The sequence below is a fragment of the Solanum verrucosum genome, unplaced genomic scaffold (genome assembly GCF_900185275.1).
Source record: "Solanum verrucosum unplaced genomic scaffold, falcon-dt-bn FXZP01000306.1, whole genome shotgun sequence".
Classification (NCBI taxonomy): domain Eukaryota; kingdom Viridiplantae; phylum Streptophyta; class Magnoliopsida; order Solanales; family Solanaceae; genus Solanum; species Solanum verrucosum.
In genome coordinates, this window is record NW_026020398.1 from 838,882 (window position 1) to 851,028 (window position 12,147).

General features: G+C 32.2%; 1 protein-coding gene and 1 pseudogene across 1 annotated transcript; one reads left to right on the plus strand and one right to left on the minus strand.

Annotated features, from left to right (window-relative positions):
• Positions 1-5,299: 5,299 nt before the first annotated feature.
• LOC125839414 (E3 ubiquitin protein ligase DRIP1-like) lies at positions 5,300-9,348 on the plus strand. Its single transcript, XM_049518395.1, has 7 exons — positions 5,300-5,408; positions 6,821-6,915; positions 7,820-8,083; positions 8,165-8,505; positions 8,602-8,652; positions 8,996-9,068; positions 9,172-9,348. The coding sequence occupies exons 1-7, from the start codon at positions 5,300-5,302 to the stop codon at positions 9,346-9,348; spliced, it is 1,110 nt and encodes a 369-aa protein (XP_049374352.1).
• Positions 9,349-9,999: 651 nt separating this feature from the next.
• LOC125839415 (phospholipase A1-Igamma1, chloroplastic-like) lies at positions 10,000-11,772 on the minus strand (annotated as a pseudogene).
• Between the last annotated feature and the right edge of the window lie 375 nt (positions 11,773-12,147).

The following is a 12,147-nucleotide window of genomic DNA, read 5'->3' on the forward strand; positions in this document are numbered from 1 at the left end:
AAACCATGCATACGAACTGGGGGAACACATAATATTGCCTCACCATGATCCACACCACTTTTTTTTTAGCATTTTGGGGTCACTCAAAAGGAATTAAGTGATTTCTTAGTTCTATATGTGTGTTTGCCCATCGATTTTTTGGTGATATGACTTCCAGTCACTTTTTTTTTTACAGAACCATCCGTAAGGACTCGGGGAACATTTACTATAGCCTCACCATAATGTACACCACTTTTTTTAGCATTAAGGGGCCACTCAATAGGGATTGGGTGATTCTCTTAGATTTTCATGTGTCTTAAGCCCGTGAATTTTTTGGTGATATGGCTTTTGAGAATTTTTTTTCCAGACACTTTATAGAACCATCCATAAGGACTTGGAGAAAAATTCATTTAGCTTCATCATGATCCACACCATATTTTTTAGCATGAAGGGACCACTCAGCATGGATTAAATGATTTTCTCAGTTTTTCGTATGTGTTAGCCCATGGATTTTTTGGTGATAAGGATTCTGGGAAATTTTTCTCCACAACCTTTATTGAACCATCCATAAGGACATGAGAATTAATTCTTATAGCCTCACCATGATCCACACCACTTCTTTTAAAATTAAGGGGTCACTGAATGGGCATTAAACAATTTTCTTAGTTTTTTGTGTGTTAGTGCATGGATTTTCTTGTGATATGACTTTCAGACACTTTTTTCCAAAACCTTTGCAGAACCATTTGTGAGGACTTGGGGAACAATTAATATAGCCTCACCATGATCTACACCACTTTTTTAGCATATAGGGGCCACTCAACAAAAAATAGGTGATTTTTCTCAATTTTTCGTGTATAACGTCCATTGATATTTTTGGTGATATGACTTCCGAACACTTTTTTTCTAGAACCTTTATAGAACCATCTGTAAGGAATCAAGAAACAATTCCTATACCCTCACCATGATTCACGCCACTTATTTTTAGCATTTATTGGTCAATCAACATGAATTAGGAAATTTTCTCAAATTTTTGTGTGTATTAACCTGTGGAATTTTTGGTGATATGTCATCCGGGTAATTTTTTTCCAAATCCTTTATAGGACCACTCGTAAGGACCTGAAAAACAATATCTATATCCTCAACATGATCCATACCACTTTTTTCACATTTAGGGTCCACTCAACAAGAATTAGGCGATATTATCAATCCACTCTTTTTTTAGCATTTAGGGGCCACTAACCAAGTATTAGAAGATTTTCTTAGTTTTTTTGTGTGAGCTAGCCCACAGATTTTTGGGTGATATAGATTTAGAGCACTTTTTTTTCAAAATCTTTACAGAACCATCCGTAAGGATATGGGGAACAATTCCTAAAGCTTCACCATGATCCAAACAACTTTTTTTAACATTTAGGTTTCACTCAACATGAATTAGTAGTTATCTCAGTTTTTTTGAAATTATGTTCTAGATTTTTTAGCGATATGGATTCCGAAGACTTTTTTTTTAAATCCTTACAAAACCATCTATAAGGACTTGAGGAACAACTTATATATCATCACGATAATCCACACCATTTTTTAGTATTTAAGAGCTACTCAACATGAATTAGACAAGAACCTTTGAGAGCTAATCTTAACAACATAGGAGGAAGTCCACCAATAGAGGATATTAATCACCTAGAGTAGGAGAAGGAGAAAACCACTGTTGGGGGTCACAAGGAAGAACATTTTCAGAGGGTGGATGGATTAAGGGAGAGAGGAAGTTGAAGATACTGATTAGGACACCCTATTTTGAGGGGTCTTGTATTATAACCTAGTTTGGTCACTTTTGAGCTGATCAGGATGTTTTGTTGCTTTGGTAGTGTACTTATTTGAGCCCACTATTTTAGATGATATAATAAAGGATCTCGAGTACAAATTTGTTTTTAAGAAAAAAAAATTGAATTAAGCGATTTTCTCAATTTTTTGTGTGTTAGCCCATGAATATTTTGGTGATATGACTTTCGGATAATATTTTTGCGAAACCTTAATGTAATTTTCTATAAGGATTTGGGGGAGCAGTACATATAGTCTCACCATTTATAGAGTGATTTTTGGGCATTTAGAGGCAAATTTACAAGAATTAGGCGATTTTCTTTTTTTCCTTGTGTGTTTTTCTTGAATATTTTGGTGATGACTTTTGGGCAATTTTTTTGTGAACCCCTTACGGAACCCTCATTAGGGAGTAGGGAGTAGGGATTTGGGGGAGCAGTACATATAGTCTCACAATTTTCAGAGTGATTTTCGGACATTTATGGGTCAATTTAAAGGAATTGGGAGATTTTCTCTATTTTTCGTGTGTGTTAGCCCATGATATTTTTGTGATATGACTTCCAAACGATTTTTTTGTGAGATCTTTATAGAACCCTCGTGAAGAGTTAGGGAAGCAGTATGTACAATCTCACCATATTTCGTCACAAATATTTGACAACTCCTAAATGTAACACAGTGCTTAGAGTCACGAGTAACCTCAAGCTAACCCATTATACTTGCATAGTCATGTTAAACTAAATATAGAATGAATATGGCTGAGTGGAAGTATAATTATTGAATACTAGTTCAATACAATTTTTGAACAAAATTTTGTATACAACAATTATAATGTAAAAAGAATTTGGAATAGAATGGACTGAATACAACAACTCTAAATGACTATCTATTAAGCCTCTACTAATACAAATTATAATAAGTCAAGACATAACCCTGTCAATACATGTAAATAGAAATAACATACTAAAACTACAAACTGACTTGAGTGCTCAAAATAAGAGAATTCATCACTTTCTAGTTGAAAGTTGCGATCTGATGGACTAGAATCATGATAGTAAGAACTTGAACCTACATCACAAGAAAAATGTAGCCACAAGAGGTATGTGAATCGGTACTTTGAATATACTGAGTATGAGATATATGTATGATTATTTGTAAAGTTGGACATGATGAATCAAAGACGTTAAACTGAATATGAAACTGAAACAACTGAATGTAAGGTCAAAGCAATATTTTTAAAATCATAACATAAGCTTAAATCATAGTCTTTAAGGAAGTCATAAAATACTTTGAAGAAAACATAGTTTTTTTGTAGGATATTTATCATAGAAGACATTGAATATGTAATGATACAGACCACTAGTGATATTCTCCGTTTTAGGTCTAGACCCGCACGACTGTAAAACGCATCACTCGCTGGTAAGACCTGCTTATTTATATATCCAATGTCTCTCCTATGTTTTGCCGATGTGGTACTTTTTATCTTTAGATAGGTGTCACATACACATCCTCTATGGACTCAGCCTCTTCGTTGAGGTTTGCCACACCTCATGAAATTTTTCTGGGCTCGGCACTGAGGTTTTCCCTGCCTCACCATAATTTGCCTAAACTCAATTGAAATCTGGCTCACATCGACTAGGCTGACATATGAGTAGCTCTGATACCATTTGTAATGGCCCAACCTACTAGTGACATTGTCCATTTTGGGCTTAAACGTTGTGGCTTATTTATGTAGTTTCCCTTAGAAGAATAATCTTTTGGGCCTAATACATTCATAAAGGGTGTTAGCTAGATAAGTCGGCCCATCAGTTAACCTAATCCTAAACCCTAATTCTATCTATATAAACGACATTACGGGAGTTGAAAAAAAACTCTAAATCTTCCAGAGAACGGTGAGAGTTATCTCTGGACCACTCAATGATTTTTTGACAGTGAAACTAGGAAATTTATCCAATCAAGTGAGGATTTCTGATAACTAGTGAATCAAGTCGTGATTGTTGCAGACGATCCACCTACGCTAAGGAGAACTATTGTAAGTCTCAAAACTAGTATTTATCGTTATATTACAAGTTTACAATTATTAACTGAAGTATGAGAGACGAGGTTTAAACTATTCCGATGTAGTATAAAGAAAATTAAAAAAAATTAAGTATTTAAAAGGATATTTTATAAATTGTTAAGAACAAGATAAATGTAGTTTTTCACCTTAGATTAAAGCACGTGTTCTATGCCTAAATTCCCGTCTTAAATGAAGTCATAATATAACAATATAAAAGAGGTAAATAATATTAGACATCACATTATCATTATATTAGACCCGAGTCATCCTAACCCACTTTTTGTAAAAAAATAATAATCTTAGATTACTTCATCAAATATATCTGATATATATTAAGCATATATTTATTTGGTACTTGTTTATCAGCATTTGGTACAACAAATTCAGCTTTGTTATAATCATATTCCTTACATGAAAAAAGCAATCTAGTAATTCCATCTCTTCAAAATTTGAAATATTTTGGATGATCTATAGTTGCCACTGTTACAGCATATTCAATTATATCAAATATTTTTGGATGTATTAACACAAAATTTAATAACTTTTTGTTGACTTAAAAGAAAATGATATTTAGAAGAAAAAAAATTACACGTGCAAGTCATGTGACTGATCATTATGAGAGTAGTTCACTTTTAAAAGTATTTGTGATGTTTATTATTTATTCATCCAATGATATAATTTAAGTTGTATATATACTTTAGGGATATTTTTCAGTTTTCATTATTTAAGCCAACTATGACAGGTAAGGCACAAAATAGTATCGAGATGGAAACTTTTGATTGGTAGATATATGCAAAAGTTCTTTTGTTTATATTTTTATTTCACCTTATTATCAAGGTAATTTTAAAATGATCATCTCATGACTCTCTTATTATCACAATTTTGAGATCATTATAGAAATCCATAAACTTGAAACGATAGATCCGTCTCAATCTAGGATTAAATGATACACGTGTTGATAAGAAGTAGCATACACTCAACGAAAAATTAAGTGGTAGGCAAGTTAACCCGAACACAACCCAACAAAAGGAATAAGGTAAAACAAACCAAAAAAAAGGAAAAGTCCATAGTATATATCATATAGTATACTTAGGATCTTCTCTGAATTTGTAAGGGTGAAGTTTTCTTGTATCACTCATGGTATTAAAAGCTATGGAATTAGAAATAGTTGAGTTTCACTATTATCATCATCTACATAAAACCAATTTTGTCCATATATTAATTATTCAAATAATAATCCAAAAAATTCAAACTTCTTTAAATTTTTGTGACTTTCTTTCGTTGTTCCTTTATATAAACACTAAATCAAGAATCAAGAAAACAAGGTACTTTTTTGTGCTATTTTTTCTCTTTGTATGATTTTTTAGAATATGGTTTACATGCAAAGAATGGAATGTATATGTTTATAATTAAGGAAAAAATATTTGATTTGGGTTCCTTTTTTTTTCCAGGAAGATGGATGACTTTGATAAACGTCAAGCTAGTATGAAGAGTGTTTTGACATGTGGAATTTGCAAAAAGTTATGCAAAGATGTCACAATTATTGAAGAATGCTGTCACAGATGTGAGAAAATTTTAATCTTTTTAATTAATTTAATATTTTGGGAGTTTATTTTTTTTTATTTGAGTGATGTTGATAAATTAGTTGTTCTTGTGCTTTCATGATCTTGAAATTTAGATGTTCTTTTTGATGTTTTATTTATTGCTCATCAAGGCGGAGTTATTGAAACAATCTTTCAATCTCTGTCGTCTGCGGTCAATATCCTCAAACCTACTTTGTGAGACTACTAGTGTAGGTGATTGCTGTAATTTTTTGGGTTTCCTCTTTTTAAAAGTATCACTGATTTCGATAAATAATTTGTTCTTGTCATTTCACTCTTGAATTTTTTATATTTTTTCCGTTATTTCCAATGTTGTTTTAAAAGATTAATTTAGATGTGATCTTTTGGGGGTCATTTTTTCTTTTGCTTGATGTTGATAAATCATTGTATTGGTGATTTCATGATCTTGAATTTTTGAATTTTTTTAATTTCTTTCCATTTTTTAAATTTCTTTTTACAAATAATATAAATTTTAATTTTTAATTTTAGGGGTTTCTTTTTTCTTTTTTTTTTAGTGATTTTGATAAATCATTTGTCCTTGTGAATTGAGTTGAATTGAATTTGTGTCATTTACAAGGTTTATGTGATCTAGGTCTTTATTATATTTCTTGATGAAACAGTTTATTTATTTATTAACTTTCTTTATGATCAATTTGTTGCATTTGACCCTAGTCACTAACACTATTGTATTTTTATGTATAATTTGGGATTTTATGAATGATAGCAACTCAAAGGTTGACAAATTATTTGTTATTGTGATTTCATGATCTTAAAGTTTAGAATTTCTTTATTACGTTCTTTTTTATGTTCTTTTATCGCTCATCAAGGCGAAGTTATCGAAACAATTTTTCAATCTCTGTCGTCTGCCGTAGATAACTTCAAACCCACTTTGTGAGACTACTCATGTAGGTAGTTGTTGTAATTTCTTGGGTTTCCTTTTTGTAATAAATAAAATTTGTTGATTGTGATAAATAATTTGTTCTTGTCATTTCACGATCTTGAATATTCGATATTGTTTTCGTTCTTTCCAATGTTTTTTTAAAAGATTAATTTAAATGTAATTTTTTGGGGGTTCATTTTTTATTTGATTGGTGTTAATAAATCATTTGTACTTGTGATTTCATGATCTTGAATTTTTGAACATTTTTAGTTCTTTTCATTGTTGTTTTTTTTAAAAAATATATATATATATATATATAATTTTTGATTTTTTTATTTTGAGGTTTTTATTTTTTATTTTAGTGATTTTGATAAATCATTTGTTCTTGTGAATTAAATTGAAATTGTATCATTTTCAAGGTTTATTTATTTATTTATTTATATATCAAGTTTTTTAATGGAATTTGATTAATTTATGTTTAATATTTTTTTACAGTCTGCAAGAATTGCATAATGAGGAAGGTAAAAGAAGAGAAATTGAAAGTTTGTCCAGAATGTAATACAGATTTAGGTGTTGCCCCTGGCAGAAAATCAGGTATATTCTACAATTTTGATTTTTTATATATCTTTTAAATATTTTGAATTATTAATTATTGCGATTCATATCTTTTTTTTCTTCTAATAAGTAAATTTTATTTGAAAAGGCATGAAATCATATCCCATATATAATGTGGAACAAAGAGAGTTGTATAGTCCCTTCGTCGTTTTTTATGTGAAGGTGTTACTGTTTAGAGATTCAAAACTTTTTTTTTCTTTGACTATAGTTTTCACAATTTTTTTAAAAATATTTTGAATAATTCTTTATGTTGTTGACTTACAATATTTTTCAAATATGTAATTTTTTAAAAAAAGTTTTGATGAATTTGTATCCGAACAATAGTGAAATTAAGTATATTGACCGTCATATGTTGACTATATGCTTAAATTGTAAGAACAATAATACACTTCTAATGTAACCCTAGATTATTCTTCTATATGTCTATGGTGATTAGAGTGCTCTTTATATCTGTTATGATGAAGAATAACATGTACTTGGTAAAACAAGTTAAGGTTGTATCAAAATTGACCTAGACACCACTCTTTTTCAAAATGTAAAATGGTCCATTTTTTTTTTTTTATTTATTATTATTTTTTTGCCCTCCCCCTAGGAGCTCCCACCCTTTTTCTCCCTTGGTGACTCAAACTCGCAACCTTCGGGTTGGAAGTGAGGGGTGCTTACCATCCAGCAACTCCCTCTCATCAATTTGTCATTGTGGTGGTGGAGCTACTATTTGAGTTTAGGGGTTCTGAATTACAAGATTTTGACTCTAGGTTTATGTCGAATAAGTAGACAGAATTGTAATTTCATTCTCTATGTGTGTGTGCGCGCGTGTGTGCGTGCGTGCGTGAGAGAGAGAAAAGTAAGTATTGATATAACCTTATATAATGCTTAATTTCCAGGCCTGATCACCAAATGCAAGGGATCAGAGACATGGTGTCAAGTAAAAGAAGAGAATTTATTAAGCGGGGACTAATCGAAAAATCAAAAAAAGCCGAACCCAAAAAGTTAGCTCGTGAGGATATTGATCTTAATAAAATTCCTGACATGCTCATTGATACTCCACCATCACCACCTCATCCTCTTCCTCCTCCTCCTTCTCCTCCTCCTCCTATTGTCGCTACAAGTTCAAGAAGAAAAGAGAAATCAATCTCTTCCATCGTAAATGCTACACCATTTGTTGTTGATGATGATGATGATGAAGAAGAAGAAGAAGACGAAGAGTATGTGCCTTCAGACGAGGAGTATGTGCCTTCGCCAAAAGTTAAGGAACACAAAGTTTGCAAGAAAAATGTTAAAAGATTGGATGTTATTCAAGCTACAGAAGCGCCATCAAGAAGTAATAATAATATTGATAAAGGAAAAGGAAAAAAGGGACAATGTGGAAGAAAGAAAAAAGAAACAAATATTCCTCCTCCTCCTGTTAGCGGTAGTGGAGATGGTGGTAGTGCTGGAACAAATACTAATGCAGAACAAGTTCAAGTTACTACTGAGACAACAGGAGGTACAAGTAGTGATATTACAATGGTAGTCAATGAAAGAGTCCATCCTATTTGGTTCAGTTTGGTTGCATGTGAAAAGCAGTGAGTTTAATTCTATGCCTTTCAATTTTATGCATTACTCTTATGTATATTATTTCGATTTATGTGACGGTGTTTGACTAGATATGACTGTTTCAGGGAAGGTCATTCACCCTTACCACAGATTTCTACCCGATACATAAAGATCAAGTAAGTATTTAATTACATTTGAATATATATATATATATATATATATATATATATATATATATATATATATATATATACTCACAAAAATATTATGCATGTGACTAGATCACAAGTTCGAATTGTGGAAACAGTCTCTTTCAGAAATGCAGGATAAAACTGCGTATAATAAACCCTAATGGTCTGGCCCTTTCCTGGACCTCGTATAGCAAGAGCATAATGGAAGTGCTTCCCCCCCCCCCCCACCCCTTCTCCTCCCTTTTTTTTGTGAAATTATACATCTTTTTACTTTCCAAAATACCTCTTAACTTCAATTAATATGTTTACATTTTTTCTGGTTAAATAGGGATGTGAACAAGCCGTCTTCCTACATAAAGAAGTACCTTGCACATAAATTGAGTCTCCAGAGCGAAGACGAGGTAATGAAATACGTGTATTGTCATTCAAAATTTGCTCTAGTACCTTCTGCAATACACTTGATTATTATTTCTGAATTTCTGATCCTAATAATTTGAAATGTAGGTGGAGCTTCGCATGTTAGGAATGTTGATTCATCCTGATTTGCCTATCAAAGATCTAGAAAAATTGTGGTTACGTGTAGTACCTCACTCTGGAAAAAGCTCAGTAAAAGTTGGATCTTCTGCCGAAGAACTTGTCATGGTCTTGAAATATTCTCGATCACACCCAAAATTGAATTAGTGTGTTAAGAATGTACAATATTTTAGCTTCTCCTTCCCTTAAACATTCAAATTTCTCAAGGAGAAAACTTCTTGTTGCATGTTGTTAAACACCTTTAATTATATTTGTGTGTTTTTTAATAAACTTGATCAGACGTTTTTGAGTTACATATTTTTGCACTCTAGATATCAGCTGTTTATTATGAATTGTGTGTGTTTTTTTTCATTTTATCTTAAGAATTGTTAGGTTGCATTTCTTTTTTAGATATTGACCGCCAAAGCCAAGGACTAATCTACATCGGACGAATTTACATGGGACGAATCATCATGTATTGGAATCAGTGGCATAGCTACATAGATTGACCCAAGGATGGTCATATGAACACTCATTATCAATAACTTATTTTATGCATATAGAAATAATACTGACATCAAAGTTAACGGGTTGAAATGCTAAGTTGGTTCGGACACCAATAAGAGAGGGCTTTGTCCACATGTATGATCATGATTGGTGTTCATCTTTTGATGGGGATTGATTCTTGAGACAAAATTGTTCAACATATTGTTTTTTCACGTTACTATCAAACTTCATGAATTTTATTTCCCCATTGATTAGCTCAATATACGTCTTGATCGTGAGATCAGTTACTTTTCTCGCCAAATTTATATTATCTCAATTTTGAATCGAAAATCCTTTTCCTTTCCCTTGAAACCTGCTCATATCAACACATTCTAGTTAAAATTGAGAAAACTTGGTTTTGAGAAGAATTCTTTGATAAACTTCTATAACATGAATCTGAATTTCCAAATATCGTTTTTCACTTTGAAAATAAAAAATTATACTTTTTTTTATCTTCACAATGAAACATGGTCAAACGTCTTAGTTTATGAGTTATGGATCACATTTTTTCTTGGCTATTATGTTCTGAATATATTACTTATATAGAGTTTGGAGAAAAATTACTTTTTTTTTTGCCAAACTAGTAAGTTAAGGGATGGCTCCGTCCCTGCATCTATACGGTAGGGGTGGCAATTCGACGGGTTGGGTCCTATTTGAGCGGCTCAAATGGGTCAAGATCCAACTCAACCCAAATTTGTTTGGGTCAAAACGGATCAAGTAATGGGTCATAACCCAATCCGTCCAATTTTTACTAAGTTTTAATTATTTTGTAAAAAGATTTTAGTACCTAATAAAAACAAATTATTTATTATGGCTATATATAACATATTAAATTGGTCGAATGACCTCTGAGACCCTTGTGCTTGGCTCCATTTGTCAGTTGAACCCTCATACTCATCACTTTGCCAACTAAACCCTTAAACCCATCAGAACACAACATTTTAAGACTTTTTCTCCCACCTCAACTGAGTAGGAGGGTTCAATTTGGACTACATATCTACTCCATTTTTAATGAATTGAAATGAGATGACCCCAAACTTAAACAGGTTGAACAAATTGAGTTTTATTTTGTAATCCTTAATAATCTATAGAAATGAAAAAGGAAATTGTACTAACCAGTTGAGTAAATCCAAGTGAACCTCCAAATCAGTGATGTATGTGAGATTATGCATTTCCTTTAAGGAAGGGGATATCTTATGATCCAAAATTATCTCTTCACCAACATGCCAATAACTCAAAAAAAAATCTCCAAGTTTTTGAATCAGTCTTGTTTGAATCTCGAAATCATGTTTGTTTACTACTCTCAAAACTTTCACTCCTAATCTTTCATGCCTTTGTTTGAATCTAATATTCCCAACTTTTGGCCCTGAGAATGAAAATACACAAAGGGGAATAACACGTCCGTCTTCGCGTAAATCTAGTCCAATTTCTGCAATGTCATAAGCATTTATCATAGCTAAACCACCTCCCAAGCTATGTCCTGCTATTGTTATGCTAAATTCCTCATTCGAATATCGATCTATCAGTCTCTTAACTTCGTTAAGAACCTGTTCCCTTGCTGATAACTTGCACACGTTGCATTGATCGTGTTTCCTCGTGTAGATGTTCAACAATCCAGCTTCGATTTTGATTGTTGGATCGTGACTAGACATGTTGTAATCTCTAGTTGGTCTTTGTAAGTACATTATATCCGATATCTCCTCAACATCCTTCATTGTTTTACGCCAAGCAATTGTTATCACGACGTCCTAAGTATATTGAGTACTCATCATTTGATACTGCAACATAGCCAATCCAATTCTCTTGGTGACTCAAATTACTAGGCCAAATTGAATGAGTGAGGCATTTGGAGTAAATGTATCTTGCGACATCATAGCCATGTTTTTCGACACTAGTGACTTTGGAAAAGACATTAGGATGCATGCTAAAGCTATGATCCAAATCATGTATAGTCGCGATTTTGAACAAGAAACTAGGATCGATCATACAGCTACGATCCAAATCATATGCATTGTGACGTGCTTGTAAGTTGTAACATATCTCCATAACGTATTAGCTCTGCTTGTAACAGGGGATCAATAGGATCATCAATCATTTCGACCATGAATATCTTTCCATTTGTATGCTAATTTTGTCTCTTGATCGTCGTGGAATTTGTTTCCTTTCGTCTCTAGCTTTGAAATTGGATATATGGAGTCATTTTCGGAGAAAACCTCGAATTTGAAAGAGTTTTTAGTAGTATTTTCTCTGTTTCTTTGGCCAGGGAAAAAGAATTTAGTACTATATGGAATGGAATTTTTGTTTGGGTTTTGTTTATTTGAGGAGAGAATTATTCTGGAATAAGAAATGATCATTGTATTAGAGATTGGGATAAGAAGAATTGCACTTTGGTTTGTTGGAAAAAAAAAATGTGCTTGTTGG

Coding starts and splice junctions, on each gene's coding strand:
- LOC125839414 (XM_049518395.1), top strand. CDS start 5,300: ATGGATGACTTTGATAAACGTCAAGCTAGTATGAAGAGTGTTTTGACA. Junction 5,409..6,820: donor TGAAGAATGCTGTCACAGAT/GTGAGAAAATTT, acceptor ATTTTTTTACAG/TCTGCAAGAATTGCATAATG. Junction 8,084..8,164: donor AGAAATCAATCTCTTCCATC/GTAAATGCTACA, acceptor CCTTCAGACGAG/GAGTATGTGCCTTCGCCAAA.